This window comes from Anolis carolinensis, chromosome 5, assembly GCF_035594765.1.
Source record: "Anolis carolinensis isolate JA03-04 chromosome 5, rAnoCar3.1.pri, whole genome shotgun sequence".
NCBI classification, from domain to species: domain Eukaryota; kingdom Metazoa; phylum Chordata; class Lepidosauria; order Squamata; family Dactyloidae; genus Anolis; species Anolis carolinensis.
Window position 1 is genome coordinate 82,268,262 of NC_085845.1, and position 14,185 is coordinate 82,282,446.

The 14,185-nt window shown below is 44.3% G+C and overlaps 2 protein-coding genes across 4 annotated transcripts in view; one reads left to right on the forward strand and one right to left on the reverse strand.

Annotated features, from left to right (window-relative positions):
* abcd2 (ATP binding cassette subfamily D member 2) overlaps positions 1-2,920 on the reverse strand; it is a 58,161-nt gene extending 55,241 nt beyond the window's left edge. Inside the window, exon 1 of the mRNA XM_003221515.4 lies at positions 1,644-2,920. Coding sequence (XP_003221563.1) covers positions 1,644-2,630 — 987 coding nt within the window. The 5' untranslated portion in view covers positions 2,631-2,920. The remainder of the gene's footprint in view (positions 1-1,643) is intronic.
* A 10,275-nt stretch (positions 2,921-13,195) lies between these two features.
* Positions 13,196-14,185, forward strand: part of redic1 (regulator of DNA class I crossover intermediates 1) — a 29,138-nt gene continuing 28,148 nt past the window's right edge. For 2 of the 3 annotated variants that reach the window (XM_062981691.1, XM_062981692.1), the window contains exon 1: positions 13,196-13,564. In XM_062981691.1, coding sequence (XP_062837761.1) covers positions 13,542-13,564 — 23 coding nt within the window. In that variant the 5' untranslated portion in view covers positions 13,196-13,541. The remainder of the gene's footprint in view (positions 13,565-14,185) is intronic. The other variant, XM_008111595.3, reaches the window with a different exon arrangement.

Sequence of the window (14,185 nt, forward strand, 5' to 3'; positions counted from 1 at the left end):
GTCTACCTGAATATGCTTGCGAATAGTATCATCTGAAAGATAAATGTTTGCTGTACAAGACTGATATGTCTTTGTTTTGCAATGTGACCATTAAGTCTCCATTTACTCAGGTCAAAATATGTTACATTTTATGCATTTATACATTATGCATCCTCATGGTCCTGCTAGTTACTGGATGGCTATCAGGTGTGGCCCCTATGGCAATGGGGATGCTGGTTTCAATATGATATATAACATAATTTGACCTGAGTAAATGAATACTTAATGTTCGCATTGCAAAACAAAAATATATCAGTCTTGTAGAGCAAAATTTTCTCTTTCAGATGACACCATTCGCAAGCATATTAAAATAGAGTCTTTTTCAAGACTTGGCTTTGAACTTTGAACCATTTGTGCTGAAAGTGTCAAATTGATAAAATTCTGCAGGGCGGTTATAGATGATAGGTAGTTGCAAATTTGGCAGTATTATGTCCAGCACAAGCATAATGATTGGTCAAAATTTCAAGTCCTCATCTTGGTTTGTATGGAAATGGTTGCAGTCTGAATATTGGTCAAAATTTGTCCAACACACTTTGAGTCGACTTGTTTGACTGGATTTTGCATCCATAATGTTAAAATTAATTTCATTGGAATCAGCAGAAAAAAACTGTACAGGATTTCAATATACTAGCCATTCTTATACATTTAGATTCAATTTTATTAGACCCCAAAAATTGCATTTTGTTAAATGTTGTGTGCACGCTGACTGACTCTCCTTCAGATAAGGGGGTCTAGATCAGCAACTATTGCAGTTGGAAACCTCAAATTTTGGGAAACTTAGTTTAACACCTGAGTGGCGCTATAGCTAAAATTTGAACAAAATTGGGGATATGATGGTGGTAAGGTTTAGACCAGTGCTTCGCAACCTGGGATTCCCTATGTTTTTGGCCTACAACTCCCAGAAATCCCAGCCAATTTACCAGCTGTTAGGATTTCTGGGAGTTGAAGGCCAAAAACATCTGGGGACCCAAGGTTGAGAACCACTGGTTTAGACCACTTGGCATAGGTAAAGGTATTCCCCTGACATGAAGTCTAGTCGTGTGGCGGTTGGTGCTCATCTCCATTTCTAAGCCGAAGAGCCGACGTTGCCCGTAGGCACCTCCAAGGTCATGTGGCCGGTTTGACTGCATGGAGAGCTGTTACCTTCCCACCGGAGCGGCAGGGCTGTAGGCCCGGGGGTGGGGGGGGGGGTGGTAGGGGTTCAACCCCCCCTCTGAAAATTTTCAGGATTTTTTAAAATGGTTTACGCATGAATTTTAACTGGTTAACCAAATCCCCATGAGAGTCCACTGACGTTTATCTATCTTGAGTGTCCACTGAAGTTTAGCGATGGAGCCTGGTTTCTAAATTATTTTGCGTTATGGAACTACTCTTCATGATTTGGCTATGTACCTACTGATCTACTCACATTTCTATGTTTTCGAACTGCTAGGTTGGCAGAAGCTGGGGCTAACAGCAGGAGCTCATCCTGCTCCCCGGATTCGAACCACCAACCTTTCAGTCAGCAAGTTCAGCAGCTCCACGGTTTAACCCACTGCGCCACCAGGGGTCCTTGGCATGGAATGACCCTAATACCTCTGGTCCCGTCGTGATCTCTCCCTTACCTTGTGCCCTCTATAGAAGGCGATCTCTTCCACGTTGGCAATGATGCGGGAGTGGACGTAGCGCAGGTAGCCCTTGCGCTGGGCCTCCTCGGCTACTAGCTTCCCAAAGCGGGGCGAGCAGGCCTTGAGGACCTTGGCGGTGGCGTAGACGACGAGACCTGCCAGTAAGGTGGGTCCCACCGGGCTGGCCCCCCGTGAGCGAGCGGTCTGGATGAGGGTGTAGGAAGTGAGCACGACGTCGAGGATGGGCTTGGTGAGGTTGGAGTAGAGGTGGGCCACGGACTGGGAGAACATGGCGATGTCCTCGGTGAGGGACTGGTCGGGGTTGGCCAGGCGCCCATCCATGTTGATGACCTTGTAGTAGGTCTGGTCGGCGAAGTAGGTGCGGTAGGCGTGGGCCACGAGGCGGGTGCGGAAGGCCAGGGCCAACTGCCCCTCCAGGTAGCGGATGGCGCTGTTGACGAAGGTGGCGGGGACGGCGATGGCCAGCCACTTGAGCAGCTGCCAGGCGAAGCGCCGGGGCTTCTTCTCCACGATGCTCTTGACGATCTTGCCGTCCAGGCCGGCCACGTAGATGGACAGGAAGGTGCGCGAGACCAGGGCCACGGAGTGCAGGCCCAGCCAGCCGCTCTCCCGGCCCAGCAGCTGCGGGAAGAGGATCTGGCGCAGCTCCAGCAGCTGGCGGAAGAACTCCGCGTTGGCCGCCGGGGAGCCGCGGGGCAGCGCCGCCGCCGACGAAGAGGAAGACGAGGAAGGCCGCAGCAACAGCGACGACGCCTCAGGAAGGAGAAAAGGACCGCTCGCGCTCGCCTCTTCCTCCTGCGGCGGGCGAGGATGCTGAGGCGACGGCGCTCTTTTCTTCCTGAGGCGCCAGAGCAGCCTCAGCCCGTACGCCGCCGCCGCCAAGCAAGCAGCCCGCCTCAACGCCGCCGCCGCGCTCGACCGGCTCCATGCCTGCCTCGCGGGGGGCTCCAGCGCCGTGCTCATGGTGGCTCCCCTCAGGAGAGGGCCGGCGGAGGGAAGAAGGACCACTTCTCCCTCAACCTGCCCTCTCGGCCGCCGCCATCGCCCTGCCTTCGCCGGGCACCTCGGGCCATGCCCCGCGCGCCGCTCCTCGCCACAATAATCTACCTCGCGCCCGCCCGCTTTCTCTCCCTCTCAATGTCCCTTCTCAAGCCCCGCCCCTGCCGCCCGCTCATTGGCTGCGCCAGGCCCTTGGGGAACCCTAGCCTCGCGACGCGGCCGTTGTGTCTTCGGCTCGCGCTTCTTCAAGGTTGCGAGGGAGGCGGCGCGCGCAAATGCAAACCTGCGCTATTAGAACGGATGCTGCTGCTGCTAGAGTCCAGCTGGCTCTTGCCGGGCCTGCGCACGCAGCTTTGTGGGCGCGTGCACCTGCCCTGGCCTCGCGCTCTTACTGCCCTCAGCTCCTAGGCTAGGGAGACCCTCGCAATTGGAGGGTGCTGAGAGCATCGATGCAATTTGACACCACTTTCTGCCTCATCACACTAGAGCATGAATCCACTTTAAATCCGGTTTCTGCCGCCTGCAGAATTCTGGGGTTTGTAGTTTGGTGAGGCCCAGGAGCTGTATGGTTGAGCTGTTTAAATCCACTTTCGGGAAGTGGTTCCAAGCTCTAGTGTGATGAGGTCGAAAGGACTGCCAAGGCTCAATGCTATGGAATCATGGGATGCAGGGGAAAAAAATCGGTAGGGTTTAAAACTTTTTCCCCCGAGATGACTTTTCAGGTCAGGGCCCTTTCACACAGCCACATAACTCAGAACATCATGGCAGAAAATCCAGGCTGTATGGCCATGTTCCAAAAGCATTCTCTCCTGACCTTTCGCCCACATCTATGGCAGGCATCCTCAGAGGTTGTGAGGTCTGTTGGAAACTAGGCAAGTGGGGTTTATATATCTGGAAGGTCCAGGGTGGGAGGAAGACCTCTTGTCTGCCTGAGGCATGTGTGAATGTTGCAGTCGACTACCTTGATTAGCATTGAATGGCCTTTCTGCTTCAAAGCCTTGCTGCTTCCTGCCTGGGGGAATCCTTTGTTGGGAGTTATAAATTAGTACTGTATTGTAACGAAATTTGCTCTATATCATTATGACTATTGTTCTTCTCGCCTTAACATTACACAGCGCTTATATATTTCTATGTACTTATTTCTAATCTAGTTAAGAGGTGTTAAATCATCAAATTTCAAAATCTCTTAGGTATGGGGTAGATGTAGTACACAAAATTTGTATTTCTATATAAGCATTCCAAATCTAATTAAAAAGGTGTTGTCCTGACTATTGCCCTGAGTTCTTAAATGTAGAGATAACAGACAATACACAATGTAGATAAAGGACAATATTTGTATTTTTAATCAACAAATCCTGATATAGGTATCTTCTTTCATTCTTAATCAGTCTTATATAGGGATACCAATCTTCATAATTTTTTAAGCCAAAATCCTGTAGACTATCCATAGTTGTTCAATGCTATATTTTAGTGACCAGTCCAATCGTTGTGGTATTTTTTTTCCAAAAGAATGGATGGCCATAGGATTCTCTTGGACTTAGCTTCACAATAAAGGCCTGTACAGGGAGAAGAGCCATTATAAAGTAAACAGCTACATAAGTACTCTTTTCCATATCTGGTTCTTTTCATGCTGTGAAACATAAGACATGAGTTTTTCCTGCAAGTGCTGAAAGCATAGTGGGCAGTGGGAAAGGACCATTTTTAACAGGTCAACCTATAAGAGATAAGGGATAACAATGTATAGAAGGGACAACAATATATAGTTGGTAGCATTTTCAACAGGTGACCATCTACACAAAGCCTTCAAATTTATTTATTTATTTATTTACAGCATTTATATTCCGCCCTTCTCACCCCGAAGGGGACTCAGGGCGGATCACATTGCACACATAAAGGCAAACATTCAATGCCATGACATAGAACAGAGACAGAGACAAGACGCAGGCACTGGGCTGGCCTCAAACTCATGACCTCTTGGTCAGAGTGATTTGTTGATTTGTTGCAGCTGGCTTGCTTTCCAGCCTGCGCCACAGCCTTTTCCAATTGTAATGACTTCACTGAAGGATCAAGTGCTAAGAATCTCACAGCAGAATAATTATAAGAGAAACCCCTGCATGGTTCTTGCTGTATCCACTCTGATGTTGATTTAAACAATGCACATATAGATTAGCATGGCTTGACATTTTCTTAAAGCTTGAATTTTTCTTTCTTTCTGCAAGCTCGACAGTTTTATGACACACTTTTTATGTAGAAATGAACTGATCCCAGACCTGGGACTTAATGTAGATTAAACATGCGTAGCATTATCAGAGTTGCATGTGTTATATGCCACTTTCTGCAATATTTTAAATAGAGCCATACACACACTAACTTGGGAGTACGATTTCTGTTTTTAATGGGACTTTACTTCTGAGGCATAAATAGTTTTACCTCATTTCTGGCTGTAAAAGTAAAAGTGGCTATATAGTAAAAGTGGCTATATTATCTATATATATAAAAGAGTGATGGCATCACGGCAGCGGACAAAACAACAAAAGTAAACACCCCACAACCTCGAAAATTGACAGCACAACCCCTCATCCATGCCTCTAGGTTCATACAACAAAAAGAAAAGAAAATAAAGTCCTAATTAGAGGGAGATGAATAATTGCTTTTATCCAATTGCTGCCAGTTAGGCTAAGCTCTGTTCACTTGGTCTCCTAGCAACCCACTCAGCCCAGGGGACCCTTGACCTTAACTACCACCAATTCCTCAATACTTTATTTCCCATACCACCAGACTTCGCCACAGCAACGCGTGGCCGGGCACAGCTAGTAGATATACAATTTTTTATCATCAACTGATGACCAAATAAGTATACGTCACACAAACAAAATGTAAAACAAGTTCTTAGTGGAAGTAGAGAAATGCTATCTTGAATAGAATCAATGCTGCCCAATTCCGTGCCTTTTTCTGCAGAAATCAGCACCACATTATTTAATACTTCAGTAATAAATCAGTTTTTAACATTAGTCTTTTATGGGAGAGCTTGTTATAAAGCCACAAATCTCAAACTCTGGAAGATTTAATTTTTATACTGCAACTCCCAGAATTAGATAAAGGTAAAGGTTTTCCCCTGACATTAAGTCTAGTGTCCAACTCTGGGGGTTGGGGCTCATCTCCATGTCTAAGCCGAAGAGCCGGTGTTGTCTGTAGACGCCTCCTAGGTCATGTGGCTGACATGACTGCATGGAGCGCCGTTACCTTCCCGCCGGAGCAGTACCTATTCATCTACTCACATTTGCATGTTTTCAAACTACTAGGTTGGCAGAAGCTGGGACTGACAGTGGGAGCTCACCCCGCTTAGATTTGAACCGCAAGTTCAGCAGCTCAGTGGTTTAACCTGTTGCATCACCGGGGGCTTCCAGAATTACCCAACCAGTGATTTCAGTGGCCATACTACCTAAGGAATTCTAAGAGATATGACCTATAAATTAATTTATTATATCTAATATAGATTTTTATGTCACACACAATCAATCAATGAAGAAAGAGTTTTAGCTCAGTGGAACATTCAATCTGTATTAAAAGATACCACATTCCCCAAATATCTCCACCCTAATGATCTTCCATGCAGTCATGCCGGCCACATGACCTTGGAAGTGTCTACGGACAACGGCGGCTCTTCAGCTTAGAAATTGAGATGAGCACCAACCCCCAGAGTCAGACACGACTGGACTTAACGTCAGGGGAGACCTTTACCTTTAATGATCTTTGAGCAGAGTGAAATTGTCGGGTTGACATAGGCTGGATCTACACTGCCCTATAAGACGGTATTGTGTGCCTGTTTGAACCCTGGTCCACTGCTACTGGAGGTGCAACAGCAGCAAAAAGAATTAGGTTCTCTCCAGAAATTATACTGAAGAAACAAATGAAGTTTGAAATAACTTGGAGTGGATTATTATATGGAAGAGATATGAGATCCATTCTGTTCTCAAACACATATTTATGGAGCATAATCCTTTCATTCTAAATGTATGTCTTTCATGCTAGTTTTTAGTGAGTGTCAAGAATCAGTGTATCTTGGGGCTCTAGTTTTTAAAAAGTAGAATTTCATAGTTTGACATCTGACCATCTCTGCCTTACACATTCAGCCCACTGAAGCAAAAAACCTTGAAATCAGCTGCCTTTAGAATACACAACTAATGATTCTGGACCGATTACCCTACAAATACACTCTGTCTGATACTATCTCTCTGAGGTTGGATCTGCTTATCCCAGATTATTTGACGGCGATGTAATAGATTTGCCATCCGTGACCTAAGGATGTGTATTATACATATATACAACTAGCCTCATTCTTCGACTCGGTTGTTCCGTTTCACTATAGTCATATTTGGCAAACAACTAACTTTTCTTTGAATTATAGAAAGATGCAACGAATTGTTTTTGACCTTCTAAGTCCATCTTGTTTCAATCGAACTTCCTGTGAACTGTGATTGCTACTGTGTATACTGAGAAGGCTGGTATACAGGCATTCTCAAATAAATATATAAATTCACGCTAAAACTATGCACAATGCCAGAACTCTGCTATTAAATCAGTTTAATTTGGGAAGTTTTCCTGAATACGCTTCATCATAAATTACACAGGCAAGTTGTCAATGTTTTAGGGGGGTTATTGTAGTCTAATCTTGCTTTAGGCACATACAAATCCCAGAAAGAGAGACGTATCTGTTTAAAAGGTGCAGTTTGATGCTTTTTATTGCAACAAGTTTCAAGTAAATGATAACTGGGGGCGGTGACGGCCGACAGGGAGCTCTGGCGTGGACTGGTCCATGAGGTCACGAAGAGTCGGAGATGACTAAACGACTGAGCAGCAGCAGATAAGGTTCAGAATGGAACAATTTTCCTGAAAGGATGTGAAAGAATTCTGAAGGACAAGTATATAGGCTGAGAATTGTGGGTTTTATAAAACCTTTGGAGCAAGGCTGTTTATTACATGAACAACAGAATAGTCTGAAGCTGAGCTGGAATCAGTGCCAGCGAGTAAGTACCAAGGTCCAACATTAGAGATAATTTCAAACCACAGGAAAGCATAATGAAAGAGAGGAAGGTTTTATTAATTGGATCATACCAACTGGACACAAAATAGTTTTCAATCTATAATATTATAAAATGATAAAATCATTTATACCAAAGCCACTCTGAAAACATAGTACCCAATAGAGATGTGCACGGTATTTGTCCTATTTGTTTCATTCGTATTTCCATTTCGTACCATCCATTCGTATGGCACAAAACGGAAAGGGCCCCAAATGAAACAAAAACTAACTTGAAACTAAAGGCAGGCAGGAGCAGGTATCGGCTCCAAGCCTGCCTTTCGGATCAATCAGCTGTAGGCCCTGCGAGGCCCGGCTGCATAGGCCCAAAGCCTGCACCCATAGGCCCAAAATTCCCAGGCCTACAGGTGCAGGCTTTGGACCGTGCCTAGCCGTGCCTCGTAGGGCCTACAGCCGATTACTGAGTAAGGAGCGGTCCTTACTCGGCAATCAGGCGGGCCTTGCAGGGCCTGCAGCCAACTGCCGAGTAAGCACTGCTCCTTACTCGGGAATAGGCTCTATGCCTTGCGAAGTCCGGGTGCATAGTCCCAAACCCTGCACCCATAGGCCTCGATGCCCTTGCAGTATAGTGATAAAGATTCTATTGCTCAGCATTGAGAAGGAAACATACATACAGTGTTCCCTCACTACTTTGCAGTTCGCTTTTCGCGCCCTTGCTGTTACACAGGTTTTTTAAATAAACACTAAAATAATAGTATAAATCATAGAATAATATTATAAATCCATATTTCTACTTCCTTCCTAAGGAGAAGCATAAGGAAAGAAGGAAGGAAGGAAGGGAGGAGGGAGGGAGGAAGGAGAAGCTGAAAGAAGAGAAAGGGAGGCTGAAAGAGCTTTGTTTTCGCCTCACAAGGCATGCACATGCTTGAGAGAGGCAAGGAGGGGACAGAGACGCTATTTGTCAGTGAGATTTTAAACAACATAAAGATAGTGTTCCTACTTCGCGGATTTTCACTTTTCACAGGTGGTCTTGGAACGTAACCCCCGCGATAAGTGATGGAACACTGTACATCCAAACAAGTTATTTTTTGCACAGCAATGCCCAACATAGAATCCCCTTCCTTACTTTTCCATATAACAAAAGCAACTATGCTTAAAAGATGTATATATTGGCTTTCAGTGCAGCACCTTAAGAATTTTATTTTTTGAAAGACGCAGCTAATAATGTTGCCTACTTACTTTTGAATGGCACTTCAGAGATATTTTGTCATGCTCTTATTCATCCTAAGGACAGCAACAAAAAGCAGAATGTATTGCAATAAATACCACAACAATTTTAATACAGCAATGAGTAATAGATAATATTTAAACACTACTAGTAAAAAGAATGTATTATTTTTAAAAGTTAACTTTCCAAGCTCTGTATGTATCTGTGCATGCAGTTCGAGACCCCAAGTGTCAAGTTCTCAATGGATCGAATGGGACACAGATGTGTTGAGGGCAAAATCAGAGACATTTATTCACCTTGGCCAACATGGATATCAGCGGAGTCTACGATGCCAAGACTGATAGACTTCAATGCAAACATACAGCAATATTTATAAGACCTTGAAACAAAGGACTTCTGCAGCTCTGAATGTTGATTGGTCCAGATCGTGGCAGGCTAGGATCTGCAGGCTGGTTGACTGGGATGCGCTGTCTGTCGTCATTGCCAACTGGTCTCCGGGGTTGGAGGGACATTTAATAAAATGGTATTGGTATATTTCAAGGATTGTGTCTGTTTACTGATCAACACAAAAGAAAGGTGCAGGCAGAAAGCTAGGGCAATGGGTTTTGATGTTTCTCTTTCGACCAATACAATGGGTGCCAGCCAGGTAGACAAAAGGGTGCTCAGAGTGTTCACAACTTCAATGGAGACTCTAGGGAGGGGGTCCGATTTGGCAAAAAAGACAAGGAAACATTCCCAGGAACAGAATCAGATCATATCAGGATAACTCTGTGGCTCACTTGTAAACCCATTATGTGTTCTGTGCATTGTCTCAGCAGGGTATTGTTAAGGGATTATGCAAAATAATGTGCATCCATTCCATGAGGTCTAAGGTGTGTATGGTGCTTGTACGATGTTTTAAGGGGGGGAGGTTAATTTCAAGTGGCTGGAAAATAGGAAAACGGTCAACACGGTTTCCCCTATCAATATCCCTATGGAGCCATGGGCTCTGGGGTTCACCTTTTTGGAGTCTGGTTTTCGATAATAGTATTGCAGTTTCCAAAATCCAGACTTTACTTCCATCATTGCACATGGCAGGAGAATTGCTATTTTCATCTGCAAAATATCAGAGGGTATGCTACTGTCATCATCATCATTTAAAGCAAGGTAAATTCTCAGTGTAGGGCCTATATGTGATGATCATAGGAGACAATTTATATACAGAAGAGATTCAGCAATACAATGCTAAAAAGTGGCAGCTTGGGTCCCTTGGGCTTTTTTGTTTTGGTGATGGTAATCAGCACAGAAAAATAACAATAAACACAGCTATAGACTGAATTTATAACCATGCCGACATGAGAGTGAGAGGCACTTAATGTAGGGGGGTTTATATCTAAGTGCACATACATGGCAACAGGATACAAGATAAATATTTAGAGATTCATAGTTCTGAAACACTGTTTTGCAGCAATGTTGTCATAACAGAATTTGGAGTTTTAATTTTCATTAGCTAGCTCTTTTTAAGTGACTATGAAAAATATTTGTAGACCTACATTTTTATTTCCTTTTGTGTCAGAATTACTTTAAATCAAACAAAACCCTTGTGCTGACTGCTTCTGCACCAATGAAACCAGTAATCCTGTACGTGATTCCTCTGTTTGGACTGCAATTATGGTTAAAGAAATTCAAAAGCGAAAGAAATGGATGCCATGTCTTTATGTGTTATACAATAGGAAAAATTCAGCCGGGGAAGCTTTTCAAATCCTATTTGAATGTCTGTGTTGAAACACTAGGCGTGGTTTTTGGGAGAGGACAGACAGTTATACACTCAAAAGATCCTGGAAGGAAGGAAAATAATGTGAATACTACTTATTTTATATTTCTATTCATTTTGTACCCTTTGGGAAAAGTTGCACCCATAGTTGGGGATGAGAAGAACTTTGGATATTGCTGCTTACGCAGTTTTCAGGAAGCACTGGCCTCATCTGCAAACACATTTTTAAATGAGATCCCAGGGGCACTGAGAACTGGAGAAGAGCTGGGTTGCTGTGGAATGGCACCTGAGAGTTAAACCACAAAAGATACAGCATGGCCACCAATAACAGGACTGTGGGGAAAAGCAGTCTTTTCAAAAATCAAATGCTCCACTCTGTATACACAAGCTCCTATTCTTGTTTGTCTTCAATATTGTCAAAAGTGAAGAATTAACATTGGATTGCAGTGGAAACAAATCACAAGTCCCATTAGGTATGAAATGGAAATTAAAAGTTGTTAAAAGTAACTAATCCATATATATGGAGTATGTGCTTAGCCCAACAATACCGAGTCCCAAAGCTGTACATCACATTCCCACCTTATAGATTGATTTTTAAATTGGCAGGTTCAGAGTAGCTGTGATTAAATGATTCAGTTCAGTTTTACATTCTGTCAAAGAGACAAGAAGGTTGTGATAACACCAAATATTTTCATTATTAGCAATCCTGAGAAAGGGGGAGCTATCTCTAGCCCCAAGGGTGACCAGACTACTAAAGCAGTTGACCTATGTGGAATTGTTTAATAAGTAAAAGTTAAAATACAATTAGAATTACATTAAAAACCCAAACCACCATAAAGTGTGTGTATATCCAACCATCTAATTAATATAATTCTAACTGTATTTTAACTTTTACTCCTGACGCAAAGTTTTAATTTTTTAAACCTTTTAATATTTTATTTTTTGTCATGACTGTATAATTTTTAATGGTTTCATGTACTTAAACTTTGTCTCATGCGTGAAATCATTAGCAGAAGTCATTTCAGAACCACTGGCAATAATCTCTGAGAATTCTTGGAGGACAGGAGAAATCCCAGAAGGATGGAAGGGGGCAACCCAGTGGCGCAGCGGGTTAAACTGCTGAACTTGCTGGCTGAAAGGTTGGCAGTTTGAATCCGGGGAGCGGGGTGAGCTCCCGCAGTTAGCCCGAGATTCTGCCAACCTAGCAGTTCAAAAACATGCAAATATGAGTAGATTGATAAGTACCGCTCCAGCGGGAAGGTAGTGGCACTCCATGCAGTCATGCCAGCCTCATGACCTTGGAGGTGTCTACGGACAACACCGGCTCTTTGGCTTAGAAATGGAAATGAGCAATAACCCCCAGAGTCAGATACGACTAGACTTTGTGTCAAGGGAAAACCTTTACCTTTACCTTAATAGTATCTTAACTTTTACACATGTATAAAATTATCTCCTGTCGTGTCTAGTCGTGTCCGACTCTGGGGGTTGGTGCTCATGTCCATTCAAAAAGCCGGCGTTGTCCGTAGACACCTCCAAGGTCATGTGGCTGGCATGACTGCATGGAGCGCCATTACCTTCCCGCTGGAGCAGTACATATTGATCTATTCACATTTGCATGTTTTCGAACTTCTAGGTTGGCAGAAGCTGCGGCTAACAGCGGGAGCTCACCCTTCTCCCCGGATTTGAACCGCCGACCTTTCAGACAGCAAGTTCAGCAGCTCAGCGGTTTAACCCACTGCGCCACCGGAATTACATTAAAAAACCAAACCATCCCAAAGCGTATGTACCTCCAACCATGTAATTAATGTAATTCTAATTGTATTTTGACTTTTACACATTGTATAAAATTATCTCCAGGCGATGTGTAAGAAGCATACACTATGTGAAACAGAAATAGATTTTTGGATCCTATTTAACCATTTTATATATTCATATTTATGTGTTTGCCTTGTTTCCATATTCCTATTGCATCATTTCGTGACATGTTAGCTGCTTTGAGTCCTTATGGAGAGAAAAGCGGGATACAAATCAAGTAAGTGAGCAAATAAATAGAAAGCAAGGCCACCCATACAGATGATAATTTAGGATTTTGAAATATTTTTGGCCTCAAAGAAGGGAAGTGAAAATGATGGCAAGAGAAATAAAGGAAATAAAGAAAAAAAGACAACGAACAGAAGTTTAACCCTAACAAATAAAAAATATGATGGATCCAATTAAAATTCTTCAACGCCAAGGCAACATCCTATAGATTTGCAATTTTGGGGAGGGCCAATCAGAATTTTCTGACAGAGCGCTCTCAGGCCCGACTAAACTACAAAACCCAGATTTCCTCAGAGTGTTTACATGGCAGTTAAAGCAGGATAATAGAACTATAACAGTGCAGTGTGAAAGGGCCTAGAGCAGGCATGGGCAAACTTCGGCCCTCCCGGTGTTTTGGACTTCAACTCCCACAATTCCTGGCCTCAGGCCCCTTAAGCGCTTAAGCGGCTGAGGGGGAAAAGGAAGGGGCCTGAGGCCAGGAATTGTGGGAGTTGAAGTCCAAAACACCGGGAGGGCCGAAGTTTGCCTATGCTTGGCCTAGAGACTGCTTATCCCTGGCTGCTACTGAAGGTTTAAGACAGGCCTTACCAACCAGTCACAGGCCGAAACAAGGCCTTCTTCACCATCACAGCAACTCCCGTCTTGGAGGCCTCACTGTTGTTGTGTTTTCCCTCAGCGGCCTGCGCCTGTTTTACACAAAGGAGGTTTCGCTCAGCTAGTGCTGGCTTTGAGGCCACTTCTTTTCAAACTGGCCTGCCTTACAAGTGTGTCGACAATAGGCAAAGCTGGCTGTGTACTTTCTGGTGAAAGACAATGAACTGGGTTGGAGGCTCCCGGTGAGTGAAGCTGAAGCCCTCGTAAATTTCAAATGCGAGGCTTAAAGGCCGCTTCCCTGGGCTAAGCCAGCAGCATGGAGGATTTTATAAAACACAGCATTTGACAGCGTGTAAGGCCGATGGCGCAGCGGGTTAAACCGCTGAGCTGCTGAACTTGCTGACCGAAAGGTTGCCAGGTTCGAATCTGGGGAGCGGGGTGAGTTCCCCCTATTAGCTCCAGCTTCCACCAACCTAGTAGTTTGAAAACATGCAGAATGTGAGTAGATCAATAGGTACTGCTCCAACTGGAAGGTAACAGCATGCAGTCATGCCGGCCACATTACCTTGGAAGCGTCTACGGACAAGGCCGGCTCTTCAGCTTAGAAATGGAGATGAGCACCAACCCCCAGAGTCGGACACAACTAGACTTAATGTCAGGGGAAAACCTTTACCATTACCTGGGCATGTCTATCTCCCTAAATGTGAGATTGCGGTACTTTCTAGCTAGCTAGCCATTACTGCATTTTGAACTATTTTTTTAGCCACAGGGCCTCGGAAGCAGTAATAATTGCAGGCCACGCCTGCATTTCCCCCCCCTGTCATGGAGCAGTAGAAACATTCATCCTCCTTTGCATTTCTGCT